This window comes from Humulus lupulus, chromosome 2 (genome assembly GCF_963169125.1).
Source record: "Humulus lupulus chromosome 2, drHumLupu1.1, whole genome shotgun sequence".
In the NCBI taxonomy this organism is placed as follows: Eukaryota; Viridiplantae; Streptophyta; class Magnoliopsida; order Rosales; family Cannabaceae; genus Humulus; species Humulus lupulus.
This window is the reverse complement of record NC_084794.1, coordinates 293,144,115-293,157,429: the sequence shown is the minus strand read 5'-3', so window position 1 is coordinate 293,157,429 and position 13,315 is coordinate 293,144,115. Positions and strand designations below refer to the sequence as shown.

At 30.1% G+C, this 13,315-nt stretch overlaps 1 protein-coding gene across 1 annotated transcript; it reads left to right on the top strand.

Moving 5' to 3' along the window:
• Positions 1-8,618: 8,618 nt before the first annotated feature.
• On the top strand, positions 8,619-10,179 carry LOC133819820 (ethylene-responsive transcription factor ERF062). Its single transcript, XM_062253174.1, has one exon. It carries the CDS (start codon positions 8,707-8,709, stop codon positions 9,886-9,888), a length of 1,182 nt encoding a protein of 393 aa, XP_062109158.1. The 5' UTR covers positions 8,619-8,706; the 3' UTR covers positions 9,889-10,179.
• Positions 10,180-13,315: the final 3,136 nt, after the last annotated feature.

Genomic DNA, 13,315 nt, shown 5'->3' with positions numbered 1-13,315 from the left:
AACAATTACTTATATGTGTAAATAATATAATATAGAAGGACCAAACCGTCAAGAATTGTTTGTGGTGTGATGGTTAGACGAAGGAGTCAATCACGTCAAGGGTTCGAATCCCAGTTGAGTTGCTATGAGGATATCTGCGCAAATGTTAGATTTAGCTAATACAAAGCATAAATGGAAGAAATGATTGTTACAACTATTGTTTTTTTTTTGAAGTATAGGATGCATCACCAATCCAGACAGGAAAAGTACTTCGCGATGTGCGTGTGCGTGTCCACCGACCTCTGACATGATGGTGTGATAATACGGTGTGCGTGTCCACCTACTTCTGACATGATGGTCCGACAATGATTCGACCTATTAGTCCAAAATCATGTCTGGGAAGTAGTAAGAGGATCAATTCTACCTTTTTTTTTTTTTTTATCATTTCTTAGTACAACATGAATGTGCCACGTGGTAGTAAATCATTCCAGTACTATTTCCTTATCTAGCTAGGGAAAAGTACTTTTCTCGATGCATGTCCTTCACTAGGACGCTTGAAGGGCTTGACCCGTCAGAGGCTCCTCGCACCTGTGCAACTTCCGAGAAGCCCCTCACGACATGCATTTTCTAAGAAGGTCCTCTGAGTCATCTACTCGGATCTGAGAGACAAGAATTTTCATGTTATGAAAGTAGGACCCTCAACCGAACCGACAATACGGTGCACGTGTCCACCTGCCTCTAACACGATGGTCCGACAACGATTTGAACTGTTAGTCCAAATCATGTCTATGAAGTAGTAAGAGGATCAATTCTACCTTTTTTATCATTTTCAGCAGAACCACTTAGTACAACATGAACGTGCCATGTGGTTGTAAATCATTCTAGTACTATTTCCTTATCTAGCTAAGACTTTCACATGTAAAGGCTATACAATCTATGTTGTAATAATGTCTAATCCCGCTTCATTGGGAGTTAGAACCTAATCATATAATTTACCATTATTAATCTCTCAGTGCCGCCAATGCCAGTGCGAGTTATTTGTTATTAAGATACAAGCCAAAACTCTGCTCATTTGTAAACTTTAAAAGAACTTGATATTTTGCAAGTTTTTTCTCAATACAATGACTCGTGGACTAAAATTCATTAGCAGTTCAACCACGTAAAACTCTTTGTACAATTTTTCTTTCAATTTCTCTAACTCTTGTCATTAGCGAAATCTCGCATCAACAATGATCAACCGTCATCTATATTGTGGAGAAATAAAAACCCACCAACCAAAATAGATGAATAAGCAACACTAAGAGTACAATTGTTTATAAATGGATACACCAACCATAATTATAAAGATGATGAGAATTAAAAAGTGGCAATCTTCAAATAACACTTCTATCGGTTTTTATTTATTTTTATTTTATATATATATATATATATATTATTTTATTGAATCACATATAGTGATCATTTATAACTCAAAAAGAATTTTCAGTCATTATATTTAGAGATCAGATTCTTATGGACTTGTGATATATTCTAAAAATTATTTTCATTTAAACCCAACCAAACTATATAAGTATGCAATAGAAAGTACAAGCTGACCGAATCACGTCATAATCACAATAGCAAACTTCAACAAAGTTGAGTCCATATTACACCTACTTAAATCAAAATCATAAAAATGTTCTTTGGTTTATTATATATATACACGTATATATAAAGTAAAAAGACAGCGTATAATTATATATATAGTTGTAGATACTAGAAAGTTATATAATTAGGTCTGGTGAATGAAGGGAAGAATCTGTACAGTACAGGCAATATATATATATAAAGTGGTCCTATACATATATAAATATATATATATATACTGAACTTGTATAGGTGTATTATAATTGACGTGCTACCCACGCCTCTTCTACACTACGTTATACTATTCTTTATATACATACATCAAATTAATAAATAATCACATATACGTACCCAAGTCCATGCCTCTCATTTTTCCTATTCATTCATGGAATAACCTCTTGTTCTCTGACTTCAAGCACATGCGTGTATATATATATATTTATATATATATACATGAAAAGATAATAGTTTCTTGTTATTTTTCTAGTTAGGTTCAATTTATAATTACATTTTTTTTAATATGAACCAAATAAGTTCTATAGGCCAAACAATATTCGTATGAGCAGATGTTACAATCGAGAAATGACTCAATCAAATGTTGGCTAATCAGCCTAAGTACAATGAAAACTCATCACATGAACGTATAACTACTAGATAAGATTCGATCAAAATTCCCTAACGATCACACAAAAGTTAGAATTGACGAATGTCTTTTAAAAGTATAACAATCAAGTGACAATTGTGTATAACAGAATTGACTTGTGTCATCAAATGAACGTAGAACTAGATAAGATCCGATCAAAACTCCCTAACGATTACACAAAAGTTAGAATTGATGAACGTCTTTTAAAAGTATAACAATCAAGTGACGATTATGTACAACAGAATTGACTTGTGTCATCAAATGAACATAGAACTAGGTAAGATCTTATCAAAATTCCCTAACGATTACACAAAAGTTAGAATTGACGAACGCCTTTTAAAAGTATAATAATCAAGCGACGATTGTGTATAACGGAATTGGCTTGTGTCATTTAAATTCTCAATTTGTCAAAATGAAATAATGGTTTATTTGCTGCCTCCACTGATTTTCTTAAGACTTAAAAAAGTCAATGAAAGAAACAATGAAGTGGCTAAACACTTTCTGCTAATGGAGTTGTTGTGGCTAGGATTGCATTATGTGATATTTTAATAAATTGAGACTTTTTTTTTGGTATAGGGTTTCTTTTGTGGAGAGTAAACTAACTTATCATAGGACAATCTCAATAGGGAATAAACTTGACCAATAAAAACACCTTAAATTTGAGACCTCAGCTAATTTGACACTATATATATATATATATATATATACTTGAACGTACATGTGTTTGTGCCTAAAAAAAAGAGTAATGGAGGGGTTAATCCACTCCTTTTATACAATTATTTTGATCAAAATAAACATTTTTTTTTAGTTTTGAGAATAATTAATGCTCATAACTTCGATTAATAGGAAAGAAATAATTAGTAGTGGTACTCACTTCACCACCATAGGTAATTTGACACTTGGCAAGAGCTAATTGGTTAGCAGCTTTTGCACTTTTGCCATGTTATTTTTTCACCTAACTAAAATGAGCTTTCTCTCAAATTCCGGCTGGCTTGGCCCACACAATTAATAATTTAATTATTTGAGTTTTGTCCACTCCATATAATAATTTTCGTGATTAATAAACTAATTAAGTGGTGATGATAACAATTAATAACGACATAGATATAATCATATAATTATAACCAAAAAGTGCACTCATTGTTGTAGCTTTTTGGTTTTAAATAATAGGGTTTACTTGTGGTGGTGGTGGAAGTCATGATGTTACTCATCTCATACAATAGGAGATAATACTAACTAAGCAAGTATAACTTAATTTTCAAACAGGTTAAGATAATGTTCTTTAGTCTATCTTCCTCCAAAAGGGCTTGCTGGTTGCCTACTTATTTTATACATTTCAATGAGCATGTTATGTATGATATAAGCATATATACATTAATACATACATATTATATATATATATATGTATATAACATGTAGATGTTTATTAATTATTGGATGGTTGGTTACTATTGTTATTACTATTCCATAAATTGGTGAAAATTACCTAATTTTTTTTTAAGTGGTTTTGCACTCTATCCTACTTTTATGAATTTTTTGCAAAATAGTTTCTGTCTAAAATTCGATCAGTTGTCTAAATTTTTCGACTGGTTGTAAGAATTTTTCGACTACCTGTCTAAACTATTTGATGTCATTTTGCAAAGAATTAAAACTGGGCTATAGTGCAAAATAACTTTAAAAAATAAGCCATTTTGCCAACGAACTCTTATTATTTTGCAATGTTTATTAAAATGGAAGAGAAATTGGTGAAAACGACATATTTTTTTTAAGTGATTTCACACTCTGGCCTACTTTTGATAGTTTTTTTTTTTCCAAAATGACATCTGTCTAAAATTTGACCAGTTGTCTAAAATTTTCGACCACCTATCTATATTTTCGACTAGCTGTCTAAATTATGAGAGATCATTTTGCAAAGAATTATTAAAACTAGGCTACAGTGCAAAATAACTCATTTTGCCAAAGAACCCAAAATAGAATGGTTATATATCTATGTCTAGTGTCATAATATGGTTTGTTAGTTAAAGATTATTTCATTAGAGTAATGCTAGAAACACTCTTAATTATTCACACACAAAATATGCACAAATATGACATTAAATATAGGCACATAATTCATTTTATTAATATTAAATATGTAAAAATAAGTATAAGTCTATGGTAGAGTATACCTATTAATAGGGTATGATCTTGACCATTAATAAGATTTAACTGTATAATTCTGAATTTTGATAAATGATTAGGAGGTATACTCTATCATACATACTTAACTTATAAGTAATTTATCAACAAAATTTTAATTATTAGATGTAGTTTCAAAATGGGTTTTTTTTTTCTTTTTTTCTAAAACAAACAATTAATTAAGTTTAGACTAAATATAAATGCCAATATTTTAACACAGGATGATGTACTCTGATTGTTCATGGTACATATATATTGTGTATAGTACAAGAAACTTAAAAAAAAAAATACATAGACATAATATTATTTGTATATAAAAAATATATATTCCATTACTAATGCAAGCAAAGTACTCTTTCTGTTAACTAAGCAAAAACTTGTATTAGGAAGATAACTAAGAGATGTAAAACAAAAGAGGGAATCATTTGTACAATAAAGATTCCACTTTGATGTGTCTTTTTTCCATTTTCACACTCCTTTTATGTGTTAAAATAATTTTATTTATATAACTTTATGTACACTTGTGATGTTAGAATATATATATAGGTATGCACCGGTACATACATTTTGTGTTTCCCAGCTCATGAACAGTTTACGATGCGATTTTTTTCATGACAGTGTATATTGTAGTTATTAAGAGCATTCTGCAATAACCGGTTTGAATCTAGTTTTTAAAACTGTAAATTATTCAGAATTTCCTAAAAATTCAGTATGCTCTAATTAATTACTATAAACACGGTCATAAAAAGAATCGCACTAAAAACTATTCACGAGCTAAAAACACAAAAGGTATACACCGATTATGCACCATAAAAGTATCTTATTTATATATATATATATATATATATGTTTCTGTGTGCTCTTCTTTAAATCAGGGATTAATTTGATGGTAAAGATGTTGGCATGAAATAAGGAACTTCTTAGGGAAAAAGGAAATTTATCTTAAAAAAATGCCTTAAAAGGAAAGTAGTGGGAATAATAAAGGGAAGTTGTTTAGTCAAATTCCAAGAGTAGTTGCACCAGAAATGAGCCTACTGATTTGTGTTTTTTTGTAGTCAGCTTAATTAATCTCATCCATTTAATTAAATATACCTAAACTTTGCTTAACTGATATTATTATAATCCTACTTGGAGGGTAGTTGTGAAGGTTCAGAAGCCAACATCTCACAAACTGTTGATATAAACAAAAACATTTAGCCTATGTTTGGTAGAGTAGAAAGAAAATAGGAAAGATAGAAAAAATGAAGTGGATAGAAAAAGTAAAGGAAAGAAAATAAAGATATTTTCCACCTACTTGTTTGGTAGAAAGAGAGGAAAGAAAATTACTTTATTTGCTTTGTTTGGTATTTGAGTTAAAATTGAGAGGAAAGAAATATATTTTGTCATTTTTGCCCTTATATTTATATGTTATTTATACTCATATTAATATTTATATGTATTGCTTCTTATTTTGATTCCAAAGTTTTATAAATTATTGTGTCTATTATTAAAAATTAGATTTTTTATAAAAAATAAATAACTATGTCTACCCTTTTTTATTTTTGTTTCTTTCTTTTCTTTCATATTCTTGAAATAAAACATATAAGTAACTTATATTATAAAATTTAGACTAAAAATAAATAAACGAGCAATTATAAAAAACTAAATATATATATATATATATATTATTTTTTAGTGTATATAAAAATATGAAGATAAAACATAAATGAATGATTTTAACTTACAAAATTAAAAAAAAAAGTATTGTGAACAAATTAATGAAATAAATATAAATAGGATGTTTATATTGATAGTAGTAATGATATTTATGTATAAATAAAATAAAAAAATATTTTTAAAAAATTCATTTATTAAAAAGGAAATAGAAAAAATATTGGAGCAACACAAGAATATTTTAGTCAAATAAAATTATTAAGAATTTTCTCTCTAGTTTTCTCTCCAATTAGGAGAGAAAATATTTGTTGTGGGTCCCACCTTTTTTTTTCCTCTCACTTTTCTTTCCCTCCACATTTTCTCTTCTACCAAACAACTTTCACTTTTGCTTCTCTCTAATTTTCTCTCCAAAACTTTCTTTCCTCTCATTTTTCTTTCCTAACAAACAAAGGGTTACAGTCAGACACACACACACTCTCTCAAATACATATAATTAATATTCATATATTAATACAGAATATTTCAACAAGTATTATTGTTTATATACAAGGAACACACCAGGTGTACTCTTTGTAATAATACTAATCATTTTTTTCAAACCTTGGAATATAAAACTAGCTGTTTAAGTTGGCAATTAATTAATACATGAATATTATCATTTTAGTCACTACTACCAAATAGGGTTAACTGTATGTGACAATGTTGTTTGGAAGCTAGGAAAATTATTCTGGAGAATCCTTATCTTTTTTGCATCTCTGCTAGGGTTGGATAGTACTTATCTTCCAGACTAGGAAACTCCAGAGTTTGTAACAAAACCAAACAAGGAATGTCAGAGAGAAAAAAACACTAAATGCTTTCATTTCATGCATATATAATCTAGATGAATAAGCCTTCTTCCACATGTCTAATTCATCATCCTTTAAACAAAAAGTTGCTTAATTAGTGATGAGGGAATATTTTATTATGTGATGTTTTCTTGTTCTCAGGCCCAAACACATAGGAAAGGAATAAAAATATTATTATGATTATTAGAAGAAAAAGAAAAAAGCATAAAGCAAAAAAAAAAAGGTCATATAAATATATATATCATAGAAAAAGAAAGCATGCATGTGGTCTCATCTCATGTCTATGCTTACTTATTATCATCTATGAATACGTACAACATAGGTTTTAATAGCTTAATTAGCCAGGCCCCATGTGCTTGTCCAATATAATATGTTAATATATAAATCAATAAATAAATAAACACTGCAAAAAGAACTGCACCATTAGAGATCTTTAAAATAATGTGAACTGCCAAAAGTGTGAAATAAAGAGTTTTTTTTTAGATTCTTTCTTTCTCAAGTATGGTAATTTTCCTTTCATCAGAATGGGACTTTTACAAGTGGCATTGACTCAGATTGTTAGCTTGAGATTGTAGCAAACTATACCATTACTAAATGGAGTGGATTTCTAAATTGTAATCATTTCATTTTATACCAATCTAAGTTTAGAGGTGGGTTTGGCTTGGCCCACTTTGTTTACTTTTTACCTTTTTTTTTAGCCTAATCAATCAAGTGATGAGGTGCTTGAGTGTCCCCAAACACCTCCCAAAAGACACATGGTGATGCCCCAATAAAAGCCAAATAAGGTATACCTGGTTTGGAAAACATTGACTTGTTTAATGCTATAAATCCAGAAAAGGACAGCCTTGATTTCCTCATACTCCAAGAAAACATACTAATTATTTCACTATTTTTTGGATTAGGAGAGCCTATTCAACTAATGATCATGTCATAATGACACAAACAATATGAAGTTTTAACCACATATTATTTCTCTATGTCAAAGTGGCTTTGAGATTGATTATTACTCTTGCATTAACAAGTCTAATCTTCTTCTTTTTTAAAAAAATTCAATTTGGGAAAGTGAAAACATAAAAAAGAGAAAATAAAGGCATGTGGGTATGTGAGAAAATCACATGGTCAATAATATTAAAAGCTCCATAGTGCCATGAAAATGAAGGGTTTTTTTTGTTTTTTTTTTCTAAGGCTGCTTTTGCAGTCATTGTCATGGAGGAATATCCACCCCATAGAATCAATATCACCTCTCAGATTATTTTGTCTGTATTGTGTTCAATCAATGTAATTTTGACACGTAATATTTTTTTAAAAAAATAAAAATTAAATAAGATGTTAGTATTATATTAATTAGACACATTATGAGACAGAATAATCTGAAAAGATATCTTAATTCATCAAGTGAACCCCACATGACAGGTCAGCCGAACGACATGTTTTGATTGGTTTGTTACAAAGCATCAAAATTGAAAATGGCATGCACGAAATCGTTGTAGAGAAGTGTGTGAGTAGGGTAATGGAAGGTGGGGATGAGCTTATTATTCTTTTTTCACAAGCAGAGATCTGACTCAGACAATTCACTTTGCTTTATCAACAAAAAAGTAGGTTCCTATGATTATAATAATGAAGAGTACCACACACTTGTTCGAATGAGATTGGACAATATATGTGTATATATATATATCATAGAACTTCCATTTACACCATTTCTCAGTTCATCTCTTTCTCTCTATTCTCTTTCTCTTTCTCAACTTCCTTTGCTATTCTAGTTTCCAAACACCCACTAACATGGATGATCATCATCATCATCAATATCCCAAGATGGAAACCTTTTTGTCAAAAGGACTAATGCCCTCTTATTTTCAAGGCATATCCACAACTGGGTCGAGTTTTTTTAAAGATCCAAACATGTTGAGTTCTCTAACTCCAACTTATTATGCTCCTGAAGAAGACAAAAACGGTGTCGTATCTAGATCAGGATCAGAGTCTAGTAACTCTTCTATAGAAGATAAAACCACTAACACTTGCTCTTCTAAATCTCTTCCTTTTGTTCCTCTAAATCTCTTCAAAGCCCTTGATCCAAAGCTCACTAGACCTCAAGTTTCTGAGCCAAATTCAACATTGTTTGATCCACCATCATCATCATCACCTTCATTTTCTTCCACCGATCAACAAGTCCAACCCGGAATCGAGTGGCTGAAAATGACTCAAAACTTTCATCACCAATCCAAAGGGTTCAGTAGTTATTGGCTTAGCACCACAAAGACTCAGCCTATGAAGAACACAGGATCACCAAGAAGATCATCACCATCACCATCACCATCACCACCATCATCATCATTGGAAGTAAGTCAAAACCAGAACCAAAAGTCAACCTTTTCATCAGTGAAGTTGTTCAGAGGGGTGAGGCAGAGGCACTGGGGGAAATGGGTGGCTGAGATTAGATTACCAAGAAACAGAACGAGGGTGTGGCTTGGAACTTTCGACACGGCTGATGAAGCCGCCATGGCCTATGACACTGCAGCTTACATGTTAAGAGGGGATTTTGCTCATCTGAACTTCCCAGATATGAAGCACCAACTCAAGGCCAATTCTCTCAATGGATCAACTGCTGCTCTTCTTGAAGCTAAACTTCAAGCTATATCAAATGGTATTGCTCCTTCTTCTTCTAATAATAATCAGCTGTCATCACCAAAGAAGAAGAAGGTGTCGTTTAAGAGCTCAAAAGCCACTGGTTTGGGACAAAACCAGAACCAAAATGGGAGAAAAGAAAGGGAGTTTATTGGGTTGGAGAGCAAAGTGGGATGTGATTATCATGATCATCATCAGGCAACAATGGCATCTCATGAAACCAATACTAAGAGAAGCCATGAATTAGTAGTACCAGATGTGGATTCTGTTCAACTAAGTAGAATGCCTTCTTTGGATATGGACATTATTTGGGAAGCTCTTTTGGTTGATCATACATAATTAATCATTTTATGCTTTTAATCACTTTTTTATTTATCAAAGTTACTGTTATTATTACTATGTTGAATACACCATTTCAAACCTCTATTCAACACTATATGAAATTCATAGTGGGGGGTACAGTTATGTTTTTTTTTTCTTTTTTCACTCTTTTTTATATTAGAAAAAATACCATACTTATTTTTCTTTTGGTAGAAAAAGGCTATTGGTTTGTTTGTACTAGTCTTTTCATTGGAGTGAATTGTCAGTGTACACAATCAATGCCATTTTATGCTAGTTTTTTCTCTCTTTTGTTTTTTCCTTTGTTGTTTTTCTTTTGGTTAATGATTTTGTCTATTGCAGACTTTGCAGTAGTGAGTTGGTGTTTGGTTGATTTATAAGATTGGAAGAGAATCTAAGCAATATATATGTAATATGTAATTGTCAATTGTTACCAAATTTTGAATGAGGAAAAGTGGCTATGACTATTTAGGTCAGAGGCTTCTCTTATTTAGGCTATTACAATCCACCAAAAAAACACTATTAGATGGAGACATTACTAAAAAAGATAGTCTACCAGCATTACAAAGTACAAACATTACTAAAAAATGGCGACGGTACCCCATGGGCCCGCCGAGATGAATCGAAATTCACTGTCAAATTAGTGTGTCTCATATTTAAAACTAACTTGCTATGAAGAAGTGGTATCATTTTTTTTTTCATAAATGAGATATTACATATAAAGTGTCACAATTAGAATGATTTGACATAGTATGAGACACGCTAATTTGATAGGGGTCATGATTCTGCCGAGATAGACACGTTTTTTGGGTCAAATTTTTATTTATTTTTTAAATTGTACCTATCTTGGCAGATACACACTAGCTTGCCGAGATTGAAATGACGGATTAGTCCATATTTTTTGTAGTGAAATAATGGGGTACTACATGTGTTTTTATTTTGCACAATCAGTTTCATTTAACTAATTAGAGGACAAGGAAAAATAAATTAGTATAGAAATTTTCTGTAAAACATTGGGTTGATGAAACACAAAAAAAAAGTCTAAATGAGATGTAATTTTGAGATTTTAATGAAGATATCTAGCTAGTTCTGATGTCTTATATATTCTCTTGTTTATTGTTTATCTAATAAAAAAAATGACAACTAAACATGTACTATTACAAAAACACACCTTAATTAGTTTAATTATTAAACAGACCTGGTTGGATAAATCAAAATAAGTTGGGAGTTTTTCTTGTTATTGAATTGTAAATCTTTAGTGTATTTATACCATAGATATGTCCTAGAACTTTGTCATAAAATTATACTCTGATTTCATTATTTTTTATTTATTCAGTGACAACAAACTCCAATAATCGTTTATAATTAGCATTAAGTTTCATCAGTTTGTTTTATTTTGTTTATATCAGTCTTGACTCCAGTATGGAACTGATTCTATGGAGAAACTCTCGTGCATTTAGCCAAACGACAATAGCATAAAAAGGACAAAGAGACAAAAAAATTATTTATGGGAAAACGACAACATTACTAAGAAACGACAGCAATATGAAAACGACACTAATATGACAAAACGACAATAAAGTGCTAAGTGGAACTAATGTTAATTATAGCATAAGTTTACCACTACTTGTTGAGACACAGTTAGGAAACACTCAACAGAAATATAATCAGTTAGAAGTTGGTTAGAGCTATTGGTTTACTGTTGTAACTGTCTTGCTGATTTTGTGTGTTCAGTTGCAAATCTGTTAATTGTAATGTAACCAATTTCTTTATAAATAAAAGTTCTCATTCTCCAGAGATAGATTAGTCTCTGAGAACTTATTCTTTCACACTTTTTGTATTGCTCTGTTTCTTCACTCTACTTATGAATGCAAAAATAATTTCACTGCAATAATCGTTCATTTTTTAAAAATATATTTTAAGAATTTCTGGTTCTTGAATTTTCAATTCAACTTTATTCATAGCTTGGTTTGGTATATTTTGTGCCATCCCTTTATTTATGAGACTTTTTTATATATAATTATTATAAATTTATAAGCTCTTTCTTGGTTAAGTATTATTTTCAGTGTATCCATCCAAATCCCACACCGTTGGTAGAGAAGAATAAATAATACAAATTACAAATAAAAACTTAGAAATTATTAAAATTAGGTTAAATAATTTCTATTTTTAATAATAATTTGACATTAATATAAATAAATTAAAAGAATAATGATTTTATTTCTTTTTTGATTTGAAGTGGAAAATTCTAAGGATGGGATGATGAAAATATAATTGTTTGACTAACTTAAAAAAAATATTAAAAATTTATTAATTATGAAACAATGTAAAAACAATATTTTATTAAACAAAATAAGATCTTGTTATTCCTTTTATTGAACAAAATAAGAGCTCGTTATTCCTTTTATTATAATTAATTTGTTATATTTTTATTTTTGAAAGTGAAAGTATAATAATAAATAAATAAAAATGTTTTAAAAAAATAATATCAGTTTAGAAAACAACTAACACTATTAGTATTAATGAAATAAGTGTAAGAAAATATCTTCTCATAAAAATAAAATAAAACACACATTGATATGTCTGTAAGAAACAAGTATAAAAACTAGAAAACATACCAATAATACAAACTGTAAGAAACAGTAAAAGAAAAACAGAACTAAAAACACATAAAACAAAATATGTGAACAGCAAAAGAAAATCTTAAGAAAAAATCTGTAAGAAAATTAGAAATGAAAAAGGGAATTAAAAAAACTGCAATAAAAACAAAATGAAAAGGGAATTAGGAAAAAGGAATAAAAAGAACTGAAAATTAAATTAAATTAAATTAAAAGAAACAAAGGGGAAAAAAAGTACAAAGTTTCCTTTAAAATATTCTGACACCAAAATATTTTTAAAAAATTATAATATTAGATTAAATAATGTGACAAAATTTGATTTGTCACACATTGTAACATATTATATATAAGAGTTACGCTTTTTGATAGCGTGCATTTCCAAGTATGTAACATATTTGAGAGTTACAAATTTGTAATTCCTAAATATTACCCAATAATGTATAGATTGAGAATTATACATTTGTGTTTAAATTTCATAGAACCATTATGTAATATTGTTGTTGGAAACATGTTTTTAATTCCCATTAGGTGTATGGAAGTTACAAAATAATGTGGGAAAGAGTTTGTGATGTATTAGAAAAACTGAATTTTTGAAGGCTGAAATTGCTTGTGGCCGCGACCACTGATTATCCCTGGCCGCGCCCTAGGTGGCCGCGCCCTAGGAGACAGAGGCAGTGGCCGCGGCCAGGAACATCTCTTGCCGCGGCCAAGGACGCTGACATGCAACTCCAACTTCTTTTTTTCATCTTGAACGGTTCTAACACCTCATGTAACTCCTAAAACTCATTTCTAATTCCATAAACTTCAAA